General features: G+C 39.7%; 2 protein-coding genes across 2 annotated transcripts; both read right to left on the bottom strand.

The window, feature by feature from the left end:
- Nucleotides 1–207: 207 nt before the first annotated feature.
- Nucleotides 208–4168, bottom strand: LOC129728736 (uncharacterized). Its single transcript, XM_055687192.1, has 2 exons — nucleotides 1276–4168; nucleotides 208–1190 (listed from the first exon to the last, which is right to left on the bottom strand). The coding sequence occupies exons 1-2, from the start codon at nucleotides 4166–4168 to the stop codon at nucleotides 208–210; spliced, it is 3876 nt and encodes a 1291-aa protein (XP_055543167.1).
- A 27-nt stretch (nucleotides 4169–4195) lies between these two features.
- Nucleotides 4196–5176, bottom strand: LOC129728735 (uncharacterized). The gene has a single exon (XM_055687191.1). It carries the CDS (start codon nucleotides 5174–5176, stop codon nucleotides 4196–4198), a length of 981 nt encoding a protein of 326 aa, XP_055543166.1.
- Between the last annotated feature and the right edge of the window lie 17131 nt (nucleotides 5177–22307).

Genomic DNA, 22307 nt, shown 5'->3' with positions numbered 1-22307 from the left:
AGTATGGCAGATGATGTGTCTCGGCTAAACTACGCCTACCCTACGATTGCTACCAACGGTTATCAAAAACTACGTTACCGACAGTAGCCCTTTCCATACCGTGAATCTACATTGCCGGCCACCTAAATTTGACAGTTCAAATTTACTTAGCAAAACAAACTACAATAGCACATGGAACAGTTTTGCACAAGGAATGAAATTTTTAACTTAATCTTCTCTTTTTTGTGTTGTACCTTTTTCAGCTTCTTCGGTTTCTGGAGGATCATCTGGTTCGGCTGTTGGTTGCTGGTTGTCGGGGAGTGGAAAAATCCGCGAAATAGGGCGTTTGTAGGTCGAAGTAGCTGTTCGCAAAGTGGCAACTCGTACCACTCCGTCGGCTCCGGGATGAATTTCTTCTATCCGTGCGAGAGGCCAAGAGATGGAAGGTTTTCCGTCCTCCTTGACCAAAACAATCTGTCCGACCTGGATGTGGGTTGAAAATGTAGCCTTCTCTCGCTGATGGTTGAGTTCTGTGAGGTATTCTTTCCTCCACCGGTCCCAATGTTGTTGGATGAGTTTTTGCAGCTGCTGGTAGTGATCAAGCCGATTGGTGGGGATGTTTGTGTAATTCGGCTCCGGTAGGCTGATAAGTGGCGATCCGATGATGAAATGACCGGGAGTGAGAACGTCTAGCTCCGAAGGATCGTTCGATAGCGATGTCAGTGGACGGCTATTCATGTTGGCTTCAATCTGGGAAAGCAAGGTCGCGTAATCCTCAAAGGAGAGCTGGGTACTGCCAAGAATTTTTACCAGTGATGTTTTCGCGGTTTTCACTGCAGCCTCCCATAGGCCGCCGAAAGAAGGTGCCCGTGGTGGGATGAAGTGCCACTGGATTCGGTGCTGGCTGCATTCGTTAGTTATAGCTTCCCGGGTGCGTTTGTTGTCGAAGAGGCGGTACAGTTCGAGCAGAGTGTTGTTCGCTCCTTGAAAATTTGTCCCGTTGTCCGAGTGAATTTCAGACGGCATACCATGGTGGGCGATAAAACGATGTAGGGCAGCGATGAAAGCATCTGTGGACAAATCGCTGACGAGCTCGAGGTGTACAGCCTTTGAGGCAAAGCAAACAAACACGGCTATGTATGCTTTTCGTGGTGCCACTCTTCGGTGTTGTGGTTTGATGTAGACAGGGCCGCAGTAGTCCACTCCGACTGCTAGGCGTGATGCGGGATTTCGGGAATTGGCCAATGGGTTGCTTAACAGGGACAGGGTTTTGGCGGAAGCATTGCGGACACTTACTACACACAAGATTAGCGGTAACTTTTCCGTTGATTGGCCAAAATTCTTGCCTCATCGTAGCTAGCGTCATGCGAGGACCAGAGTGTAAGCATAGTGCGTGATAGTGTTTCGTGATGAGGCGTGTGAGTGGGTGGATCTTAGGTAAAATCGCTGGGTGCTTGGTTTGGTAGTTTTCAGCGGAGCGCTCAAGTCTGCCGCCGATACGAATAATGCCTTTTTCGTCGAGAAAAGGACCAAGTAATTTCAACGATGATTTGTTGGAAACCGGTCGGGATTGTGCCAGTTCCTTCAGCTCCTCAGTGAACATTTTCTGCTGTGCAACTTTCGTTAGCGCATCCTTTGCGTGTTCTAACTCTACTACAGCGAATAGGTGAGGATAGTGATTAAATTTGCGACGACAATGGTTGGCAAAGCGAAGAATCAAAGCGGTAATTCGAACCAAGCGCCAGAAGGATGAGTATCGGTGGAAAAGGAAACAATGTTCCAGTGGCTGGCGTATCACTAGTACAGTTTTTCGTCCTTCTAGTATGTCTTCTGGCGGAGTTCCAGTGGGGTGTTTAGGCCAGTTTTCTTCTCCTTTTGAAAGCCAGGGTGGGCCACAGCGCCAGATGCTGTTGATGACAAATTGCTGAGGAAGCATTCCTCTAGAAATATGGTCTGCCGGATTGTCGGTTCCTTTGACGTGATTCCAGCTGTAGCCGTGGGTAAGTTGCTGAATTTCAGCTGTACGATTTCCGATAAACGTTTGCCAAGTGTTAGGTGGTGCCTGAATCCAATGAAGAGTGACAGTTGAGTCCGACCAGAACCAGCAAGGAATCCCCTCCAACCGCAGCGCTGCTGAAACCTTGGCGTAGAGTCTCGCCCCCAGACGTGCAGCACAAAGCTCAAGCCGCGGCAGACTAAGCCGTTTGAGTGGAGCAACTCGTGATTTCGCCGCGACGAGCTCAATTTTGATTTGCCCATCCTTGCCAGTCGAACGAGCGTAAATGCAGGCACCATACCCAACTTCGGACGCATCCGCAAAAACGTGAAACTGGGTAGAGATTGCACCGACCAGAAAAACGAACCGAGGAATCTTGTAGCCTTCCAAATAAGACATTTGCGTTGAGAATTCTTCCCATTTGGTCGCAATATCCATCGGAACGGGATCGTCCCAGTCAACAGTGGAGAGCCAGAGATGCTGCATTTTGATTTTCGCCCATGCCACGACAGGAGACACCAATCCAAGCGGGTCGTATAGTTTCGCAATCGCCGAGAATATGTTCCGTTTCGTCCAACAACCGTCGTTAGTAATTTGCTGTACTTCGATGCAAAGCTGATCAGATTCTGTTGTCCACCCTACTCCAAGCGTTTTAATTTTCTGTTCGGGATCAAAGTGCAGGGTGGTTTCTCCTCCCAGTGCTTCAGTGGGCAAATTTTCTAGCACTTGTGGGAATTTCGAACACCATTTCCGTAGATCGAGACCTCCTTCCGCCAATAGGGCTTGAACTTCCTTTTGAAGCTGAATCGCTTCTTTGATCGTGTCCGCCCCCGAGAGAAAATCGTCCATATAGAAGTCTTCATCTACGGCCTTTGCTCCAAGTTTGTACTTTTGACTGCCGTCTATAGCCAATTGCTTCAAGACACGAGTGGCGAGAAACGACGATGGGGCCAAACCGTAGGTGACAGTTTGCAGCTCGTACACCTGAATTGGATCCGAAGGATTGAAGCGCCAGAGAATGCGTTGAAGCGAAGTGTCGTCTGAGTGATCCTGAATCTGCCTATACATTTTCGCAACATCAGCGACCAAAACTATAGCATGTTTTCGGAAGCGGAGCATCAAACTGAGCAGGTCGTCTTGAATCGTGGGACCAGTTAGTAGAGCGTCATTAAGAGAGAAATTAGTTGAAGTTTTAGCAGACCCATTGTATACCACCCGTACTTTAGTTGTAGTACTCGACTCTTTAAAAACTGGGTGATGTGGAAGATAGCAGACCGTTTTACCTTCGTCGAGACTAAGGTCGTCCACGCCGCCGATGCATTTCATATGACCTAACTCGATGTACTCCTTCATAAAGTCCCCGTACTGCGAGCGTAGATTTGAATCCTTTGCCAGCCGTGTTTCAGTTTGTAAAAACCGTCTTAAAGCCATTCGTTTCGATTCACCGATCATTTTTGCAAAATTCATCTGCTTAGGGTAGCGCACAATATATCTGCCAGTTTCGTCTCGTGTGAACGTGTTCACGAAATGTGTTTCGCAGTCCTCTTCTTCCTGAGAGCGGGGGGTTTTAACCGGTAGTTCTTCGACTATCCAAAACTTTTCGATCGCCTTTTCAAGAGAGTCTAGCTTCGTGATGTGACAGCTAACCAGTGTTGATTCCTTCATGCATTTAGCTTCGCCGGCCACCACCCATCCGAACACCGTATTGACAAATACTGGTAGCGTATTGTCGAAATTTCGCACTTGCAGCCGGCCACCATCGCGTACATGAAACTCGTAAAATTGCTGCGCACCCAAGATTAAATCAATCGGTCCAGAAACATTGAAACTGGGATCGGCCAAGACCATGTCAGGGGGAAGTTCTAAATGAGCTAGCGGTATCGAAACAGATGGCTGGTCGCTAGTGACCTGCCCCAAAACCAAGAAATCCATTGACGTTGAGAAATTCTGCACTCGAGACTCAACCGTGGTGGAAACTTCATATGCTGTACGGCTCCGAGATCGTCCAATTCCAGTAATTTCCACCTTCTTGTCCCGCCGTGATAACTGAAGTAATTTACACAGATTTTCAGACATCAAGTTGACCTGTGATCCAGAATCCAGAAGAGCCCTTGCTTGGTGGGTCCTTCCCCATACGTCCTTCACCTTAAGCAATACCGTTAGCAAAAACGTGTGCGACCTAGGTTGACCCATCACCACATTAGAAGAGATTGATGCCACCTAACTAGAAACCGATTCACCAGAGTTCAGAGCACCACCGGTTGTAGGTGGAACAGAAGAATTCACGTTGCTCGCTACTGAAGTTGAATTAGGATTAGAAGTAGAACCAGAACCGGGAAAACCAGGATGCAGCAACGAATGATGCTTTTTCGAGCACGTTTTGCATCGATATTTGGAAGGACAATCTCGCGCCAAGTGATTTCGCCCCAGACAGTTGCTGCAGAGACGCTTAGAATTTGTGAGCTGCAGCCGTTTGTCCACCGGTAGGCTGGCGAACGTTTCACACTTGGTAATCCAATGTTTCTCACTGCAAGCGAAACAGTTTGAGGGCGTATTTTCGGTCGCCGAGTTGACCGAAACTTTAGTGGGACGGAATTTGCTACCACTGAACGATGTTGCCGTTGAAAACATATGTTGATCGACCGAAACCGCATCCAAAACTCTAGTTTGCTTTTTGAGAAATTCGACCAACGACGCAAAAGATGGCTCTTTGTCCGGTGTAACATTTTCCTCCCATAGTTTCTGCATGACGTCGTCCAGTTTCGACACCATCAACTGGACCAGCATGGCTCCCCAACCGTTCGTTTTCTCTCCCAATTGGTCCAAAATTTTCGTGTTACGTTCAAAACAGTCGATAAGATCGTGTAAACCAGCCGCTGATTCCCGCCTCATCCGAGTGTAACCGAATAAGGCATTCAAGTGTCGCTTTTTGAGGAGATATTTGTTCGAAAACCTGTCGACTAAACTTTCCCAAGCAACCCTATAATTAGCCTCACTCATCGCATAAGAATCTATCAACTTAAGAGCATCGCCTTTCAGAGAAGCACGCAAATAGTGGAATTTTTGAATGTCGCTGAGTTCCTTAGATAATTCAATCAAGGCTTTCGTAGTTTGCAGGTATTGGTCCAGTCGCTCTACGCATTGCACCACGTAGTTTCTGCTGCGCACCAGTCCCTTGTACTTTTTGGACGTCGTCGCCATGCTCCCTGCACCGTATGAATATCACGAAGAGCAGCCAAAACCTGTAAAAGGCAACCAGCAAAGCACCTTCGAGAGAAAAATATCGTTCACTGGACAGGAACTCACCTGGTGAGCCTGTCTAATAGGCCTTGTATTATAAATATCTCAGCTTCCCTCGTTTGGCGCGCGAAATTGAATTCAGCACACCAGCACAGCCCAAAGCGTTCACGTAGGGTTGCAAGAATCCTGCGTCCACCGAGTTGAATTTCAGATCGTCTTTCCGAGTCCAGACTTAGTCCCCAATAGCACCAAATCGATGAAAAAATATCCGGCCACCAAAACTCCGTCGAAGTAGTGAGACAGTAGAACCACAAAAAATGACCAGGTAGAAATGAAATCACAAATGTATGAAATTGGACAGGTCCTCACCTTGTAGGCCTGTTCAATAAGCCTTGTATAATTATTCAATGTCTCCTTGATCCCGAAAAACCGTTATAGCTGCACACAGAAGTTTAGCGTACGAAAACGTGATGGCAGCGCCCAGTGAATTCACCTGTTCGATAGTCGCGATGGCGCCTCTACCATTGTTAAAGTTGAATATGGCACCGATTCAATTGTCCAAATGGCGTCTCGGCGTCGGTATCTCAAGGGAACGCTATCCTGGTCACGGCACCAATGTTGTGACCTCCAATTTTGCGATATTCCGCGACTCCGACGCGAATCCCGAATTCTAGTAGCATGAAATTGCGCTCTCCCTTTCTAGTCGAGCTTATTGCCTAACTTCACACCAAAGCGCCAGTATGCGAGTAGTTCCTTTTATTCAAGCACTCACTACACGATTTTTGTTCTACACAACTGTTAATTTATTGACTCAAAACTTTTACACTCTAACAACGTTTATTAAATCATTTAACTTTATTACACTAGCTACTAAAATTTTACAACTAAACAATAATTAATTTCGGTGACCGGCCGTGACACTTGCTATTGGGTTGATCGTAAGTAAGAAAGAAAAGGATCTATGATGGTGGAATGCCCTTTTATAACGAGGCTAGAAGCATTGAAATATTGGGCTGAGAGAGATTGGTTGATTTGCTTGTAATCGTGTCTTTGGCTAAGTATGGCAGATGATGTGTCTCGGCTAAACTACGCCTACCCTACGATTGCTACCAACGGTTATCAAAAACTACGTTACCGACAGTAGCCCTTTCCATACCGTGAATCTACAGCTTAAGATGTTATTTTATGCTATTATTATGTTTTGTTTTTGGTCACGAATAATTTGTGAAAAGGTTTTTTTTTGTAAAAATGGTATAAGGCGGCAACCATAGATTACGTAACATATTATATACTTTGGCTTTACGATTTGTTATATAGGGGAGAGGGGGGGGGGGTGTAGGTAAGATCAGCGTTACGTTACAAAAAATCCATGGGGAGACTTTCCAAATATGTGCATTTTTATTTGGCAAATTCTTTTACAGTGTTACGTAATTTTTATGGGGGGTAGGTTTTAGTGTTACTTTTTGTTACATATGGGAGGGTGGGGGTCCAAAAATTGGGTTTTTTTGCGTTACGTAATTTATGGATGTTGCTAAGGCAATCGACGAGACAGGTGCGGTCAGCTGATTTCAGTTTGTTTTCAACTTTTGACAGCCTCAGCTATGTTCGAACGGTCGCAACTTGGATGCCACCACGAAAAACAAACGATCGGTTGCTCCAGTATGGTTAGTGACAATCCTTTACCCAATAATAAAATATCACTTTAGATTTTTTTTCCGGCATCAAAAGATTTCGTGTTTGGTTGTGTTTTGGTTTTGCAACTTGAAAAACAATTATAAACGTACAAGCAGTGAAACGTCACCCGTGGATTGCCTATATTGTTAAAAAATATTTTTAAAGCCAGAACAGCTTGTTTAATCGGTGTGACTTCTTCAGAAAAATTGCAGATAACAGTTTTATCTTACCGATTAAAGAATACACAAAAAAAATATTTATTATGCAACTCAAAACAAGGAAAACAACTTGTTTCAAAGTTTTTTTAACTACAAATGGTTTATGGTTGTATGCTCCAGTGTTGCTAAACTCGCTCTTAACAAGCATGCGATACCCCAAGTAGTGTTCTCACCGCTACCGTAATCACACACACAATGAAGTACCTCCACCATTCGAACGGTATCTCGTTCTTTCACACTTCCATCATTTCACACCACCGAGTGTTGACGCTTGCGAGTTTCCTTCGCTCCCGTAATCATGGACACACACTCCTATTTACGGTCTTATTCGCGTGCACTCCCCTACTCGCGAGCACGATCAGCCAAAAATAATTGTATCAAGACGCATCGGAATGGCGTGGCGCGATGCAGTGGATCGATTATAGTTAGGTAAACTGTGTAAATGTAGTAAAAGCTGTTCTTATCAGCTTAAATGCTTAAATATATATGCTATGCTTAAATGTTTATAAGTTGTCGTCAAAATGTCGCCTCAAATTCTTTCAGAAAACAATATGTTGAATATCATTGACATCCTGAATAGTGAAACTAATGTTTGACGTTGATGGTTGCTCTAAACTCGGCTCCTTCGCATTATTGTGGAAAACATCAACAGGGTCTACTTATAAAAAATTTGGTCACTCAGTTATTTGTTCCTTGGTGCACATTAAAATTTCGAACTCGCGCTGAGACATGAAGATCATATCGAATTTACAATCGTCTATGTCAAGGCGCACGAACATTTTGAATAAGGCGTAATGTATGAACGAAATTATTTTAACTCTACAATTGGCTATTTAGTTAATCCTTAAAAGGACAATTAGTTTTTGAAATCTATTTAGGATATAGTGCTATGATCTCTGTGCTTTTTCCGACATTAAAAGCGGTTTTCGGACTAAAAATTTGACGGCAGACAGATTTTGATTGCCAACACCCCCGTTTGTGTGTTGCCAAAATACGGCAGTTTTTTACTGGAGAGCAAGATCGCGCCAAATGACCTATGGTCGAATATCGAACATTTTTGATTTGAATGAAACTTTGCACACGTATTTGGCTTAGCAAACTGAGCATTTTTCACAGGTGGAGAGATTTTTGACACCCATGAGTTACATTCTAAAAGGGCGTATGCCTTTTGGCATAGGTTTTATTCGAAGCATTGTAGCCCAGAAACCGTTGGTTGTAGAGAAAAACTGTCTGAGAATGAGTTGTAGGAAATTGAAAATGCACCATAAAAGAATATTTCCACTGTACAAAAAAAAATTTTTTTTGACCAAAAAATATTAAAAATAAACATTAAATTTCAATTTAAAAAAAAAAAGAGTTGAATTTTTTTTTATTTATTTTTTCAAAGAAACTCGATAATGATACGCAACTTTTAAAAAAAAGTCCAGGATGGAGAAATGAAAAATAATTTTTTTGTGGTAGATTAATTTTTTTAATAAAAATTCTAATTCAAACATTTTTCAAAATATTTGTATTCTGATGATTTTAAAAGATGCAGAGAGTCATTTTGAATCAAAAAGATCTTGGTAGTAAACATTCTAAAGGCATCGGTTTTCGAGTTATTTTAAATTTTAGCTCGAAAAATTATTAATATTTTGGAAAATACACGTTTTTCTTAATTTGTCCATGGTTCTCCAGCAAAAACCATACGTTCATTGGAATGCTTGATCAAAAATATACAATTCATTTTTTGACAACAAAACGATTGGATAAATAACTCAAGCGCTAAACCTTAGCCTACCTACACGTTCCCCCTTGCCGAATGTTTTATAAAAAAACCCAAAATTAATCCACCTAGCGGTCAGATCCAGCCTTTCTTATTCAAACTTATTATTTGTAATAATAGATTTTTAATTTATTTTATTTATTTATTTACTGGTCTTCGATTAAATCTGTAGACAGTTCTTAATATTAACTTATTCTAGATTTAAAAGCGGTCCTGGTTATACCAAAGTCATAAAATTCAGACACAACATTAAATGCACGACAACATAGTTCAATTGGATCGTTCTGGTCAAATAAAGTGCGATGCATAGGAAGTCTCAAAAAATCCGATCGTCTAGTAATTCTAGATGGTACGTTGAAATGAACTCGTTCTAGTAGCTCTGTGCTGTCAATATTGTTTCCCAGGAGATCGAAAATAAATAAACGTTGCAGCAAACTTCTCCTATTCGCCAGAGTGGGTAGCTGTATGAGGGCACATCGGTGTTCATAGGGCGGTAGACTTATTGGATCCTCCCAAGGCAACATTCTCAGTGCGTACCGTACAAACTGACGCTGGATTCGTTCGATCCTGTTGATCTGAACAGCGTAATAAGGTGACCAAACAAGTACTCCGTACTCGAGTATACTGCGGACTAGCGCACAGTAGAGGGACCTCAGACAATAAATATCATCAACCTGCTGCGTGTTCCTTTTGATGAAACCTAATACAGCATATGCTTTAGCGGTAGTAACTGCAACATGCTGAGTGAAACACAGTTTGTAGTCCAGGAGAATACTCAAGTCTTTCACGGTGCTTACTCGATAAGCACGTCGAGTAATACTGGCTATTTCCATCTTATAATCGAACTGAGTAGTTTGCCTATGTCTGCAGAATGAGATGACGTTACACTTCTGCACATTCACTTCCATTCCGTTCATTGTACACCAATTCAGCAGCGAATCTATGTCGGATTGTATAGCATAACAGTCAACTCTCGATGATACTACACGATAAAACTTTAGATCATCAGCGAACATGTACTTTGGAGATTTTATAGTTGAACACAGATCGTTTGCAAAAAGAATGAATAGCAGTGGGCCCAAGTGGCTTCCTTGGGGCAAACCTGATCGAATTTTAAATGGAAGTGAATTAGTACCATGCACACGTACAAAAGCATTTCGATCGGTTAGATACGACAGTATCCACTGTGTCAGCCATGAAGGAAATCCCATTTTTTGCAGCTTGGTAACCATCAGAAGGTGCGGCACTCTATCGAAAGCCTTAGCAAAATCAACGTAAACGGCGTCAACTTGCTAGCGCTTTTCGAGCGCTCTCGTCAAAGCAGAGACATAGGCAATCATGTTGCTAACTGTCGAACGTTTTTTAACAAATCCGTGCTGGTATTCCGAAACATTAGATGTACCTTCGGGTAAAGCGAGTCGTGGATAAGACTTTCGAAAACCTTTGGCAAACAACTCAAAATCGGAATTCCTCGGTAGTTTGAGACGTCGTTCATACTACCTGCTTTATGTACGGGTGTAATAGCAGCAGTCTTCCAAACAGTCGGGAAATTTCCTTCCGACATCGATAAGTTGAAAATAATCGATGCAGGAATAGCGAGCGTCGCAGCACAGTTTTTAAAAAGTAGAGGCGGCAGTCTGTCCGGTCCGGCGCTTTTCGATCCATCAATAGATCGCAGCTTCGACGTCACATCATTAAGCGAAAATTTGAAAAGCGGCATGTTCAAGTCGAACAGCGGCAAACTGCTCAAATACTCTTCAGACGAAGGTGGTAAGTTTGTTCTTTGCACAGTTCGAAAGAAGGATGAGAACAAGTTTGCTGCCTCTAGCGGGGTTTCGGCTGCAGTGTCCAAGTAACGCACACGTTGAGGAATTCCGCCTTGTTGCTTCCGGTTCCTTATGTACGCCCAAAACGATGCAAGGTCATGTTTGATGTTGTCTTCCACGCGGCGAATATAGCAGTGAAAGCAGTGCGCATGCAAAGAGTTGTATTCGCTCTCAATGTCACGCAGCTCAGCTTTGTGCCTTTCATCTCTCCACCTAAAAAACTTTTTCCTTGCCTTGCGGAGTCGGTTTCGCAGATGCTGTAGCTGGTTGTTCCACCACGGTTGTTTACGGACACGTTGACCAAATTGTTGCTTTGTAGGCACAGCACCGCGCAGAATATCGTAGACATGCTCGTAAAATCGTACAACAGCATCATCAGCATTGCAGTCAGAAAGAATTTCCTCCCAGTGAGTCTCAGCAAACAGTCTGTTTAACAACTCGAAGTCACATCGGTTAAAATCGAAATTGAGTGGGCTCGTAACATTAAAATCGTTTCTCTCATCATAAGCAAGCTCAAATGTTATAGCAAAAGGACGATGGTGTTGGTCAATAGGCAGCAATGGTAATGGTGGCTCCAGTAATACTACTCGGCTACTATCATTAATGAATGCTAGATCGAGCAGTCTTCTATTGAAATTCGTTACGTTGTTTATTTGGAACAGTCCAGTCGATAAAACTGATTCAACTAGAACCATCTCCTGCTCAGACGAGGCATTTATCGGTAACATACAGTTTAAACATTCATCGCGTACCCAACTTAAGTGAGAGCAAATTATAATCTCCAACAATCAAAACCAAATTGCGTTCACTCTCTTCATCGACAAGCTTTTGCACGCATTGCGCATGAAGCTCATAGAGCGCAGGCTCACTGTTCGGTGGCAGATACACACAGCAGGCAATTAAATCAAATTTTTCTAACGAGATTCTAACAATAACCTGATCCAGCTGATCGCTGTCTGCGACACAAACAGCAGTGCTACGAAATTCATTCTTAACGGCAATAAGAACTCCTCCGCCGCGCCTGTGCTGGCTGGTCTGTGTGTTTCTATCACATCGATAAATGGCATAATTGTGTGTAAGTTCCGAATTGCGGATATCATGGTGCAATCAAGTTTCTGTAAGGGCGATGACGTCATAGTCACACTGAGACAGGGCCAGCAGTAATTAATTGGTTTTTTTACGGAAGCCTCGCACGTATTGTTGGTAGAAAGTCAAAGAGCGATTTGCGATAGCGGGAACAATGTGATCTTGGTTATTTTGATTCGAAATTCGATCAGCTGGACATAATGTATAGTTGTGCGAAAGGTTTGTTATTTGTTCGTTGTGAGCAGTAGAATTATCTAAGTGGCGGTAACTAAATGGAGATAATGCGGTGACGTTACGATCGATTCCTCTCTGGTGTTGTTTGGAAGCGAAAGGGAACGCGCGTGTTCGAAGTGCGTTGGGAGTCAAATTGTCGGAAAACAATACCGTTTTGCCATGTCGATTTTGATAGAGCCAAATCTTTCAGCTGTGTATCGACACCAGCTTTAAAGGAGACAAATGTGAGTTCGTCAAGTGATTTTCTTTTAGGAACTAGTTTAACGACTTGTACAGCCTTGTCAGTGTTCAAGTTATTTCTCACGAGTTTTTCTGTTCTTCACACACACAGTGAACGCTTCAACCCAATAAATGTGTATTCACTTTTTTGATTTTAAAATATTGATGTTGTAATAGAAGTATAAAATATGAAATTTGACGTAATGTAAATGCTCAAGAAATAGCGAAATAAAAGAAATGACTCTTAATTTCGAACAAATCAATCACGAGTGATACCGGGAACATTCAGATGGTACGATACCACATTGAAATTATATTATTATACATATTTTGATCAAAGCAGGTATAGTTTTAAATAGCCTTTGAATTTCTTTTCTTTCCATAACTTTTGAACCACATATCAAATTGTTACGAAGTTTGTTATTAGTAAGTTTGAGAGATGACTCCTTCGTATGACACTAGTTATGTTCAAATAATTCGTGTAATATTTGGGATAATAGAATTTCGTTGTTTTATTAACAATTTAATACATAACGGTTGCTTAGTTCGATTATAATCAAATGAAATGGGAACGTATAGGGCAGCCAAAATTTGAAACCACGTGTTAAATCATAATTCATCAGTTAACCCTTAACTAGCCCGTTCATCTGATAATACTATTGATCAAATCGGCTGTGTACTTTCTGAGATAATAAAGTTTCGTGATTTTCACAATCCGGTACATTACAGACGAAGTTACAGTTCGATTACAGTCAAATTCAATAGGGAGTTATGAGTCAGCTAGACCTCCCAAGTAACAAAAGTGGTTTTAAAACTTTGATAAAACCAATATTGTTACTAGGGCTTTAATTTGAAACTAATTTCGTGGAAATCGGTTCAGCCATCTCTGAGAAAAGCGGGTGAGTTTATGTATTCTTCGGAATAAGTTTCTTTTCATAGCTAGATTTCACATTTTTAAACATAACAGGCAAAGTAATAGTCCGATTGCAAAAAAATCAATAGGGTCTTATGGGGTAACTAGACCTTGCATATGACACTGATTTTGTGGAAATCGTTCCAGCCATCTCTGAGAAACATGAGTGAAATTAAACAGTCTTCAAAAGACGTTTCTTTTCATAACGTTTGAACCACATGTTCAATCTATGATGTTTCGTGATTTTTATATTTTTAAACATAACCTCTGAAATAAAAATCCAATTACAATGGAATTTATGGGGCAACTAGAACTTTCATTTGCATACAATTTAATTGAAATCGGTCCAGCCTTCTCTGAGAAAAGTGAGTGAAAATAAAAATCTGCACATACACACACACACACATACATACATACATACCTACATACATACATACATACAGAAAATGCTCAGCTCGTCGAACTGAGTCGAGCGATATATGCCATTCGGTCCTTTGGAGCACTTTCACATCTTCGGTTTTGCAAGTGATTGCTATACCTTTCTAGGAGAAAGGCAAAAAGTTAAAAAAGTTATTAATTAGGAGTATAATATTCGTGCTTAATAAATAGCGAATTAAAAGAAATGACTTTGAATTTCGTACACTTCAATCACGAGCAATACCGGGAACGTACGAATAGCACAATACCAAATTTAAATTTTGTTGAGGCCATATGTTTTGATCAAAGCAGTTACAGTTTTAAATAGTCTTTGAATTTAGTTTCTTTTCATAACTTTCGAACCACATATCGAATTTCTTACTTGTGAGTTTGAGATCCAACCCTGGGGAACCTATAGGAAAGCCAAAATTCTCATTTGACACTAAGATTGTTGAATTTAATCCAGCCATTTTTGGGAAAATGAGTGAATTTGAAAAGTCACCGGAACATGTTTCTTTTCACAATTTTTGAACCACGTGTTCAATCACTATAAAATTCATCAATTATCCTTTAACTAGTCCGTTCATTTAATACCAATATTGTTCAAATCGGTTGTGTACTTTCTGAGATAATGAAGTTTCGTGATTTTCATATTTTGATACTTTACAGACAAAGTAACGAACCGATTACATTGAAATTCAATAGGGTGTTATGAGGCAGCTAGACCTTTCATTTGACACTAATTTCGTGGAAATCAGTTTAGCCATCTCTGAGCACAGTGAGTGAGTTTAGGTAGTCTTCGAAATATGTTTCTTTTCAAAGCTGGATTTCACATTTTTAAACATAACAGGCAAAGTAAAAGTCCGATTGCAAAAAAAAATTAATAGTGTCTTATAGGGTAATTAGACCTTCCAAATGAGACTGAATTTGTGGAAATCGGTTCAGCCATCTCTGAGAAACATGAGTGAGATTAAACACTCTCCAGAACACGTTTCTTTAAACAACTTCTGAACCACACGTTCAATCTTCATGAAACTCAAAAATTAAGGGTTTTTTAAGTAGTTTGTTCATTCAAAACCAATTTTGTTAAAGTCGGTTGAGTAGTTTCTGAGATAATGATGTTTCGTGATTTTCACATTTTTAAACATAACCTCTAAACCAAAAATCCGATTGCTAAGAAATTCAATAGGGTCTTATGGGGTAACTAGACTTCTCTTTTGTAATTAATTCCATGAAGATCGGTCCAGCCATCTCTGAGAAAATCGAGTGAGATTGGGAGAGCGTTACATACACACACACATACAGAAAATGCTCAGCTCGTCAAACTAAGTCGATTGATATACGGGATTTGACCCTTTGGAGCACTTTTATACCTTTGGTTTTTCCAGTGATTGCTATACCTTTCTAGGAGAAAGGCAAAAATATATTTGTCGTGCAACACTACCTACTTGTTTACTAATAATAACTGTTTGTAAAGTACGCAACCAATAACTACTGGGTTACCTACAATATCTGTTTTCGTATATAAATACGACTGCACTACTCCAGATGTGTTAGTAACAGTTTGCATTTTGTGAAGATGAATAAAGTGAAAATGGAATACACCAAGCCCAAATGCTGTAAACCCTTTCCTAATCATCGGTGCTCATCAAGCTTACGCAAATTAAACGAAAACGTTATTGCAAAATTAAAAATATTGAACAGTCAACAGTCAACGTCTTTATCAATTTGTGATTCGTGTAATTATTGGAATGATAGTCAAGCCACCATTCATCCCTTCGTTGTTTACTATTCAGAATCTGGAACACTTAAGAACATCAGCTTCATCATAATATCGGAAGTACTCCATCATGATACTGTTGCGTTTCAGGTGTTCATTGCCAAATTAATGAGTTTTTTGAAAACAACAATAGAGTTGAAAAAAGCGATATTAATGTCTGATGGAGCTGCCTCACAATATAAAAATAGAAAAAACTTTGCAAGTCTTTGCATGTTCAAAACAAAATATAACGTCGATGCAGAGTGGCATTTTTTGCGAGTTTTCATGGTAAAGGCCCATGCGATGCAATTGGTGGCATATTAAAACGAATGGCAGGGAATGCAAGTTTAGCTTAAGAACATGAACATCCCATTACAAGCGCAAAAGAATTGTATGATTGGTCTAATCAGGAAAGTAATAAAAATTCATCAAAAATGTCATTTAGTTGGGTATCAAATAAAGAATATGAACAAGGAGTAACAGAATGGAAAAGTATTTTCAAAAAATCTATAATAATAGCTGCCACACAAAAGTATTACCGTAAACTGGGGTGACTTTGATCACCGGGGTGACTTTGATCACTGTACCTCTTTTTTGAAAATGTGGTAAAAAGCGCTCGTAGTGCTTGGGATTTGTCGTAATCCTCACTAATTGCGTGGATATATGTTCGCATTGCTACTATTCATGCATTTCCTGCTATTTAAAGAGTGTTTTTCATGCTAGAATATTAATTGAAAATAAAGTGTATTTTTGGCGATTTTTGTTGCATACAAACAACCGGTTCAAGTAGATTCAAAACAACAAGTTGCAATATGTAAAGTTTTTTTGTTTTGTTCCCAGATTAGTTCTTAAGATGAACAAATATTATAACAATACATTTTATTGTTATTTTTGCAAGTTTTTCCTCAAAGGCAATGTTAAGTCCCAATATTCTCCACAGCGTATCACATATTTCTTCTTAAAAAAAACCCAAAACGTGGAGTAACATGCAAATTTGGCCAATTTCATAAGTCATATTCCTCGTGGACTAGATTTGATGATTTTAGACCACCTTCTCTCTCAGTGGATAATCATTCATATATATTCTGAAAATTTTGGATGAATCTTGTACATTCGCCATTATAAACTGTTCACGTAAAATGTGAATGGCCCCTAAATTGCTTTCCATATTTTTAAACTCGTTTAAGTCGTTTAAGGCTGTTCAATTTAGTGAAAGTAGCAAAGTGTTACACCAAATTCATCAAAACAATGAAGTGATCAAAGTCACCCGGAATGATGATTGGTGTAAAATTTTTAGAGCATATTTAAAAACAGCAAAATTGTTGCTAAACTTTTGAAGTAGTGATTGAATCTTTTTCAATGCATGCCAGTACTTATTTTAAAAATATCGTATAATATCAGTATATTCTGAAAATATTTGAGATACAATCAAAAAAGTGATCAAAGTCACCCCAGTTTATGGTACTTTTTTGTTACGATTTCAGAAAATAAGATACAAACGAAGCTGTTTTCAAAAGATGACGAATCATTTACTTATGATGTATATAAAATATAAGGTGAAACTAGTTCTGTAAAGTATCTATGTCATAAAAATATATGTTCCTAAGATAATAAAACTCGAAAATAAATATTTGATTCTTATATATATTTATATCACTTAGAACATTTAACTCTTTTCTTGAGGACCGTTCTCCCAATCGTTTTGTTGTCAAAGAATGAATTGTATATTTTTGATCAAGCATTCCAATGAACGTATGGTTTTTCCTGGAGAACCATGGACAAATTAAGAAAAACGTGTATTTTCCTATATAATTATAATTTTTCGGTGTTTAAATTAGAAATAACTCGAAAACCAATGCCTTTAGAATGTTTACTACCAAGAGCTTTTAGATTCAAAATGACTCTCTGCATCTTTTAAAATTATCAGAATACAAATATTTTGAAAAGTGTTTGAATTAGAATTTTCATAAAAAAATTAATCTACCCAAAAAAATATTTTTCATTTCTCCCTCCTGGACTTTTTTTTAAAAGTTGCGTATTAACATCAAGTTTCTTTGAAAAAAAAATTCAACTCTTTTCAAATCCCTCCACCTGTGAAAAATGCTCAGTTTGCTAAGCCAAATACGTGTGCCAAGTTTCATTCATATCAAAAATGGTCGATTAAATTTTCGCGTATTTCCAGGCGATTTGAAATGATTTTGCTCTGGAGAAATTGCCTCTATCGCATAAAAGCAGCTTTTTACTAGAAGAGGTAATACCGTTACACTTACCGCTGACGCTGCTACTACTACCGCTACTGTCACCCGCTATCGCTGCTGGCCGCTGCTACATACACTGAAAATATTCTTTCGTTATTCTCTGCGTGCACATTTCGTAAACATGGAATTCGTAGATTGTACAGCACTTTTGTTGGATGTAAAGAACATTCGTACTGCAAGTTATCGAATAAAATTGCAACTTTACGCATAATTTGTGCAATTCACGAATGTACTTTCATACGAACGTGGATAACAACGAACAAAAAAAAACGGAAGCACGAGTATTTACTTGAACGAAATTTTTGTGTTCTGTGATTTTTGATTCCGTATAATGTATATATTACTGCGTAAGGTTACTAATTTTTCGTACGATTTACATTATGCAGCCTTTGTTTGTACGATTGATTGCGTTCTTTTCTTGAACCTTTCTTTACGTATACAAATAGAAATCTGCAACCATTTTGACAGTTCTGACCTTCATATTTAATACTCATTAAAGATATACCAGTTAGCACCATCATTCTCTAGTAAACTGATTGCTATTTTAAAGACTTTTTAATAAACTTTGTTAGTTTAACACTTTTAAATAAACATATTCAATAGTAGGGTAGCGAAAGGCTTCGGCAGGTCTTCTGCAGCAATCTCAACCACTGCCGAAGCCGTTCGCTACCTACAATAGTTCAAATAATCAAATTACAATTGTCTGCATTTGGGCTGATGCGTGGATAATTTTCAATTGATTGCTGCGAAAACGACGGAAATGCGTTGGAAACTAAGCGGCTTATAAGCATTATAAACACAAATATCGTCCGCTTTTTCGTTTTTATATTTTCATTCTCACCCCAATGTAGCCGATCTTCCTGAGAAATGTAATTCTACGTAAAAAAAACAAGTCTATATTATGCTCAACTTCAGTGATGTGTCAAGATAGTTTACAGTTCCAAATTTCCGCTAGCGAAATTTGACAGAAAACCTGTTTGAAGAACACACAGGTATTTCACCCATCTGCAGTTTACAGTTCATGCGAAGCGAATACAACCACCATCTAACTGATTGGAGAGCGGAGGTGATAGATGCAACCGAAAGATCATTTTAATCGATCGAGTTAGTGCCGCGGCTAGCAGAATTACGTACCGCACCACCATTACCACCCCACCGGCGTAGATTCCCTAGGCTCGGCCACACAGGAGCAGCAGGGCTGTGATCGTTACGGCTCTGCAACAGCATCAAATAATCCACTTTATCACTCAGTGATCCAACAGTATCACACAGCTGTTCAAATTGAACAGCATTCGTTGGCACAGCCGGCACATTATTTAGTTTTTAGGCAAAATAGGCACGAATTCTTCTACCGCCTAATTTATCTTTACAGGCAGGACAAATAAACATTGCCTTCCCTTGTGCGAACAAATTCTTGTGGGCATGACCGTTAATTTCACAACATTGCTAGCCGATGTGACGAAAGGCTTCGCAGAAACCGCGGGGCACTGGTTTCAAATCATTAATAGGCAGATGACACTCGCCGCACAGCTTCTTATCCATCAATTCTAGCAGCAACAACAACAACGAGTTTACATTTCAAGCGATGGAACTCTAAACTGAGCTTGATGGAAAATACAAACTTTACGGCTATTTGTATACGAGCACTACGTCGATAATCATATTATATTATAGACCTGGTATCAGTAGTTGTTTATTTTTTTGTATCCTTTTCGATCTCCAATCCGAATTTTTTTCCGATATTATGTTCTCTGCTACAGTTGTTTCAACCGCACTTGATAATACTGTGTTGAGTAAATTTATGCAGCCGGACACTCGTCATATGTTTTATCAACACGTTCACTCCCGAAAACCTTGTTTTGCACATTAAATACGCGAGTCCACCTACGGTATTAATCACGGTTTCTGAACTTGCAATCACTAAATATACCGGCGCGCAGTTTGACAGATATGTGTTACGTTTATAGCAGTCATGAGTCGTATTTATAAAAACGCTCTGAGTAGCTCACGATATTCAGAGTCCAACTTATGGTATCATGATTCATAACTCATGATTCTATAAGTCCACGCGACAGCGATGTGTTACGCTTATAATAGCCATGAGTCACATTCTTGAAAATGCTTTTCATAGCTCATGATATTCGGTGTTAACATCATGATATCATGAGTCTGTCGGAAAACATCATTCATGATTTCATGACCTAAAAGGTCATGAAAACGGGAAAATATTTTTACCCCTGGCGTGAGCGCTAAGAACCCGCGCGTGAGCATGGGCGACGCTACCGTTAGTCGAGTTCTTTGTGTTTAATTACCGAGTTATGCAATTCGGTGGCTTTACTGGTTGTTCATCGCGGAAGACAAAGTGCTTTTCCAACGTTTGCATAGCAGAACCGTACGCGGTCTTTCTTCAAGATCTTTCCTGCTTTCTTTACAAATAATCTTGTTTTGGTGGACAACGGCAGAAGGCCGCGGCCCGGTTTACACTCTACCTGTTTTCATTACAGTCAACAGAAAGCTTACTTTCTTTTCGGACTAAGCTAAAATATGCCGTATGACAAAATCCTACGTGACGGAACATTTAGGTATTTCTGCGCCAGGTTTGACGTCACATCTGCCACCCCGCTCAGTTGGCCATTAGCTAGAAGAGACAATGGAGCAAAATCATTTCAAATCGCCTGGAAATACGCGAAAATTTTATCGACCATTTTTGATTTGAATGAAACTTTGCACACGTATTTGGCTTAGCAAACTGAGCATTTTTCACAGGTGGAGAGATTTTTTACACCCATGAGTTACATTCTAAAAGGGCGTATGCCTTTTGACATAGGTTGCATTCGAAGCATTGTAGCCCAGAAACCGTTGGTTGTATAGAAAAACTGTCTGAGAATGAGTTGTAACGAATCGAAAATGCATCATGAAAAAAATATACACTGTACAAAAAAAATTTTTTTTTTTCGACCAAAAAAAAATTAAAAATAAACATTAAATTTCAATTTAAAAAAAAGAGTTGATTTTTTTTTATTTTTCTTTAAAGAAACTTGACGTTAATACGCAACTTTTTAAAAAAAGTCCAGGATGGAGAAATGAAAAATATTTCTTTTATGGTAGATTAATTTTTTTATGAAAATTCTAATTCAAACATTTTTCAAAATATTTGTATTCTGATGATTTTAACCTTCATTGAACCCTTGTGTGGGAAACCACACAAATGAATTTTGTTTTGATTTTTTTCGAAAACTTCTCGATCGATTTTGATGAAACTTCTTGACAATTCCTAAAACATCAATCTTACACAAAATACATTTTCTCCAAGGGAAAAATATTTTTGGTTGATGAGATATTTAAAAACTTACGTTGTTTACCCTGGTGTGTGGATTTCCACACATACAACATTCGAATTTATTTGGGACAAGAAACAACTTCATTTTGCCCCAAACATATTTTTTTTTTTGAGTGCTTTCATACCTGAAGCTATAGGTACCAATTATTCCTGTTTCAAAAATCGAATACGGTGTGTATGTGTGCGGAAGTATGTGTATGTGTGATTATTTTCATTCTTACGACCAATATATCTCGATTTTCTCAGCAACGGCTGAACCGATTCGATTGTTCTTAGTCGCGTTTAAAAGAGCTTAAAGTCTAGTTAGTTGATGGAAAATATCGTTTTGATCCGAAGGTTCATTCAAAAATGACGTAACAAAAAGTGATCAGTTTACATGGGAACTGATAAACTAATTGATTTTTTTTTTCAACGGTTTGACTGATTTTGTTTATTTTGTTTATTTTACTTCAATTTATCTGACAAAAGTCTTAATAAATAACATGAATCAGGGTCAAGTCTACAAAATATTTGCTTGCTTCAACTTGTACACAAACTTGCGGGATGATTCGCCAAACTCAAAAAAATCTTCAACACTCAGGAAGGTTCTGACTGCAGCGGTGACAGGTTCGTAGAATCCAAATGATGTGCGGTGTAAGGAGGTTTGAAGCAAGCCAGTAGATCTTAAGGCACGTTGAGAAGCACGGAAGTTTAGCTGGTACAGGAGCGACGGTGAATCGATTTCTCCATTCATAATTTTCGCAACGAAAGCAGCTTGCTGTATTTTTCGGCGATGTTCAAGTGTGTCAAGGCCAAGTAGCTTACAGCGATCAGTATACGGTGGGAGGTTATCCGGATCACGCCAGGGTAGATCCCGTAGTGCGAATCGTACGAATCTTTTTTGAACACGTTCTATCCGCAAACACCAAGATAGCTGGTGGGGGAACCAGATCATGCTGCAGTTTTCGAGTAATGGTCGTACCAGTGAACAGTAGAGCGCTTTTATACAGTGAGGATCTCTGAAGTCACGGCTAATTTTAGCAATAAATCCTAATTGTCGATTCGCTTTCGATACTAAGCTGGCATGATGCAAATGGAAATTAAGCTTGGCATTGAGTAAAACACCAAGGTCGCACACACGGTCGACTCTTTTCAGCTCAAGTCCTTCGATGCGATAAACGAACATGATCGGGTTTGAAATTCGGTGAAATGTCATAACCTCGCATTTTTTAATGCTGATTACTAGCCAGTTCCTGTGGCACCAGTCGACGAAAACATTTAGCAGAGCTTGTAGACGGCGGCAATCGTCAATTGTACGGACTACCAAATACAACTTTAAATCATCCGCGTATACCAACTTACAACCAACCTTTAACAGTAGCATAGCATCATTGAAAAAAAGCG

This window comes from Wyeomyia smithii, chromosome 3 (assembly GCF_029784165.1).
Source record: "Wyeomyia smithii strain HCP4-BCI-WySm-NY-G18 chromosome 3, ASM2978416v1, whole genome shotgun sequence".
Lineage (NCBI taxonomy): Eukaryota > Metazoa > Arthropoda > Insecta > Diptera > Culicidae > Wyeomyia > Wyeomyia smithii.
Note: the sequence above shows the minus strand (reverse complement) of the source record. Positions and strands in the feature narration are given on the sequence as shown.

Bases quoted from the DNA above. Each gene is read 5' to 3' on its own strand.
- LOC129728735 (XM_055687191.1), bottom strand. From the start codon at position 5,176: ATGGCGACGACGTCCAAAAAGTACAAGGGACTGGTGCGCAGCAGAAAC.
- LOC129728736 (XM_055687192.1), bottom strand. From the start codon at position 4,168: ATGGGTCAACCTAGGTCGCACACGTTTTTGCTAACGGTATTGCTTAAG. The intron at 1,191-1,275 runs GTAAGTGTCCGC...CATCACGCCTAG, and splicing joins TACCGCTAATCTTGTGTGTA to CAGTCGGAGTGGACTACTGC.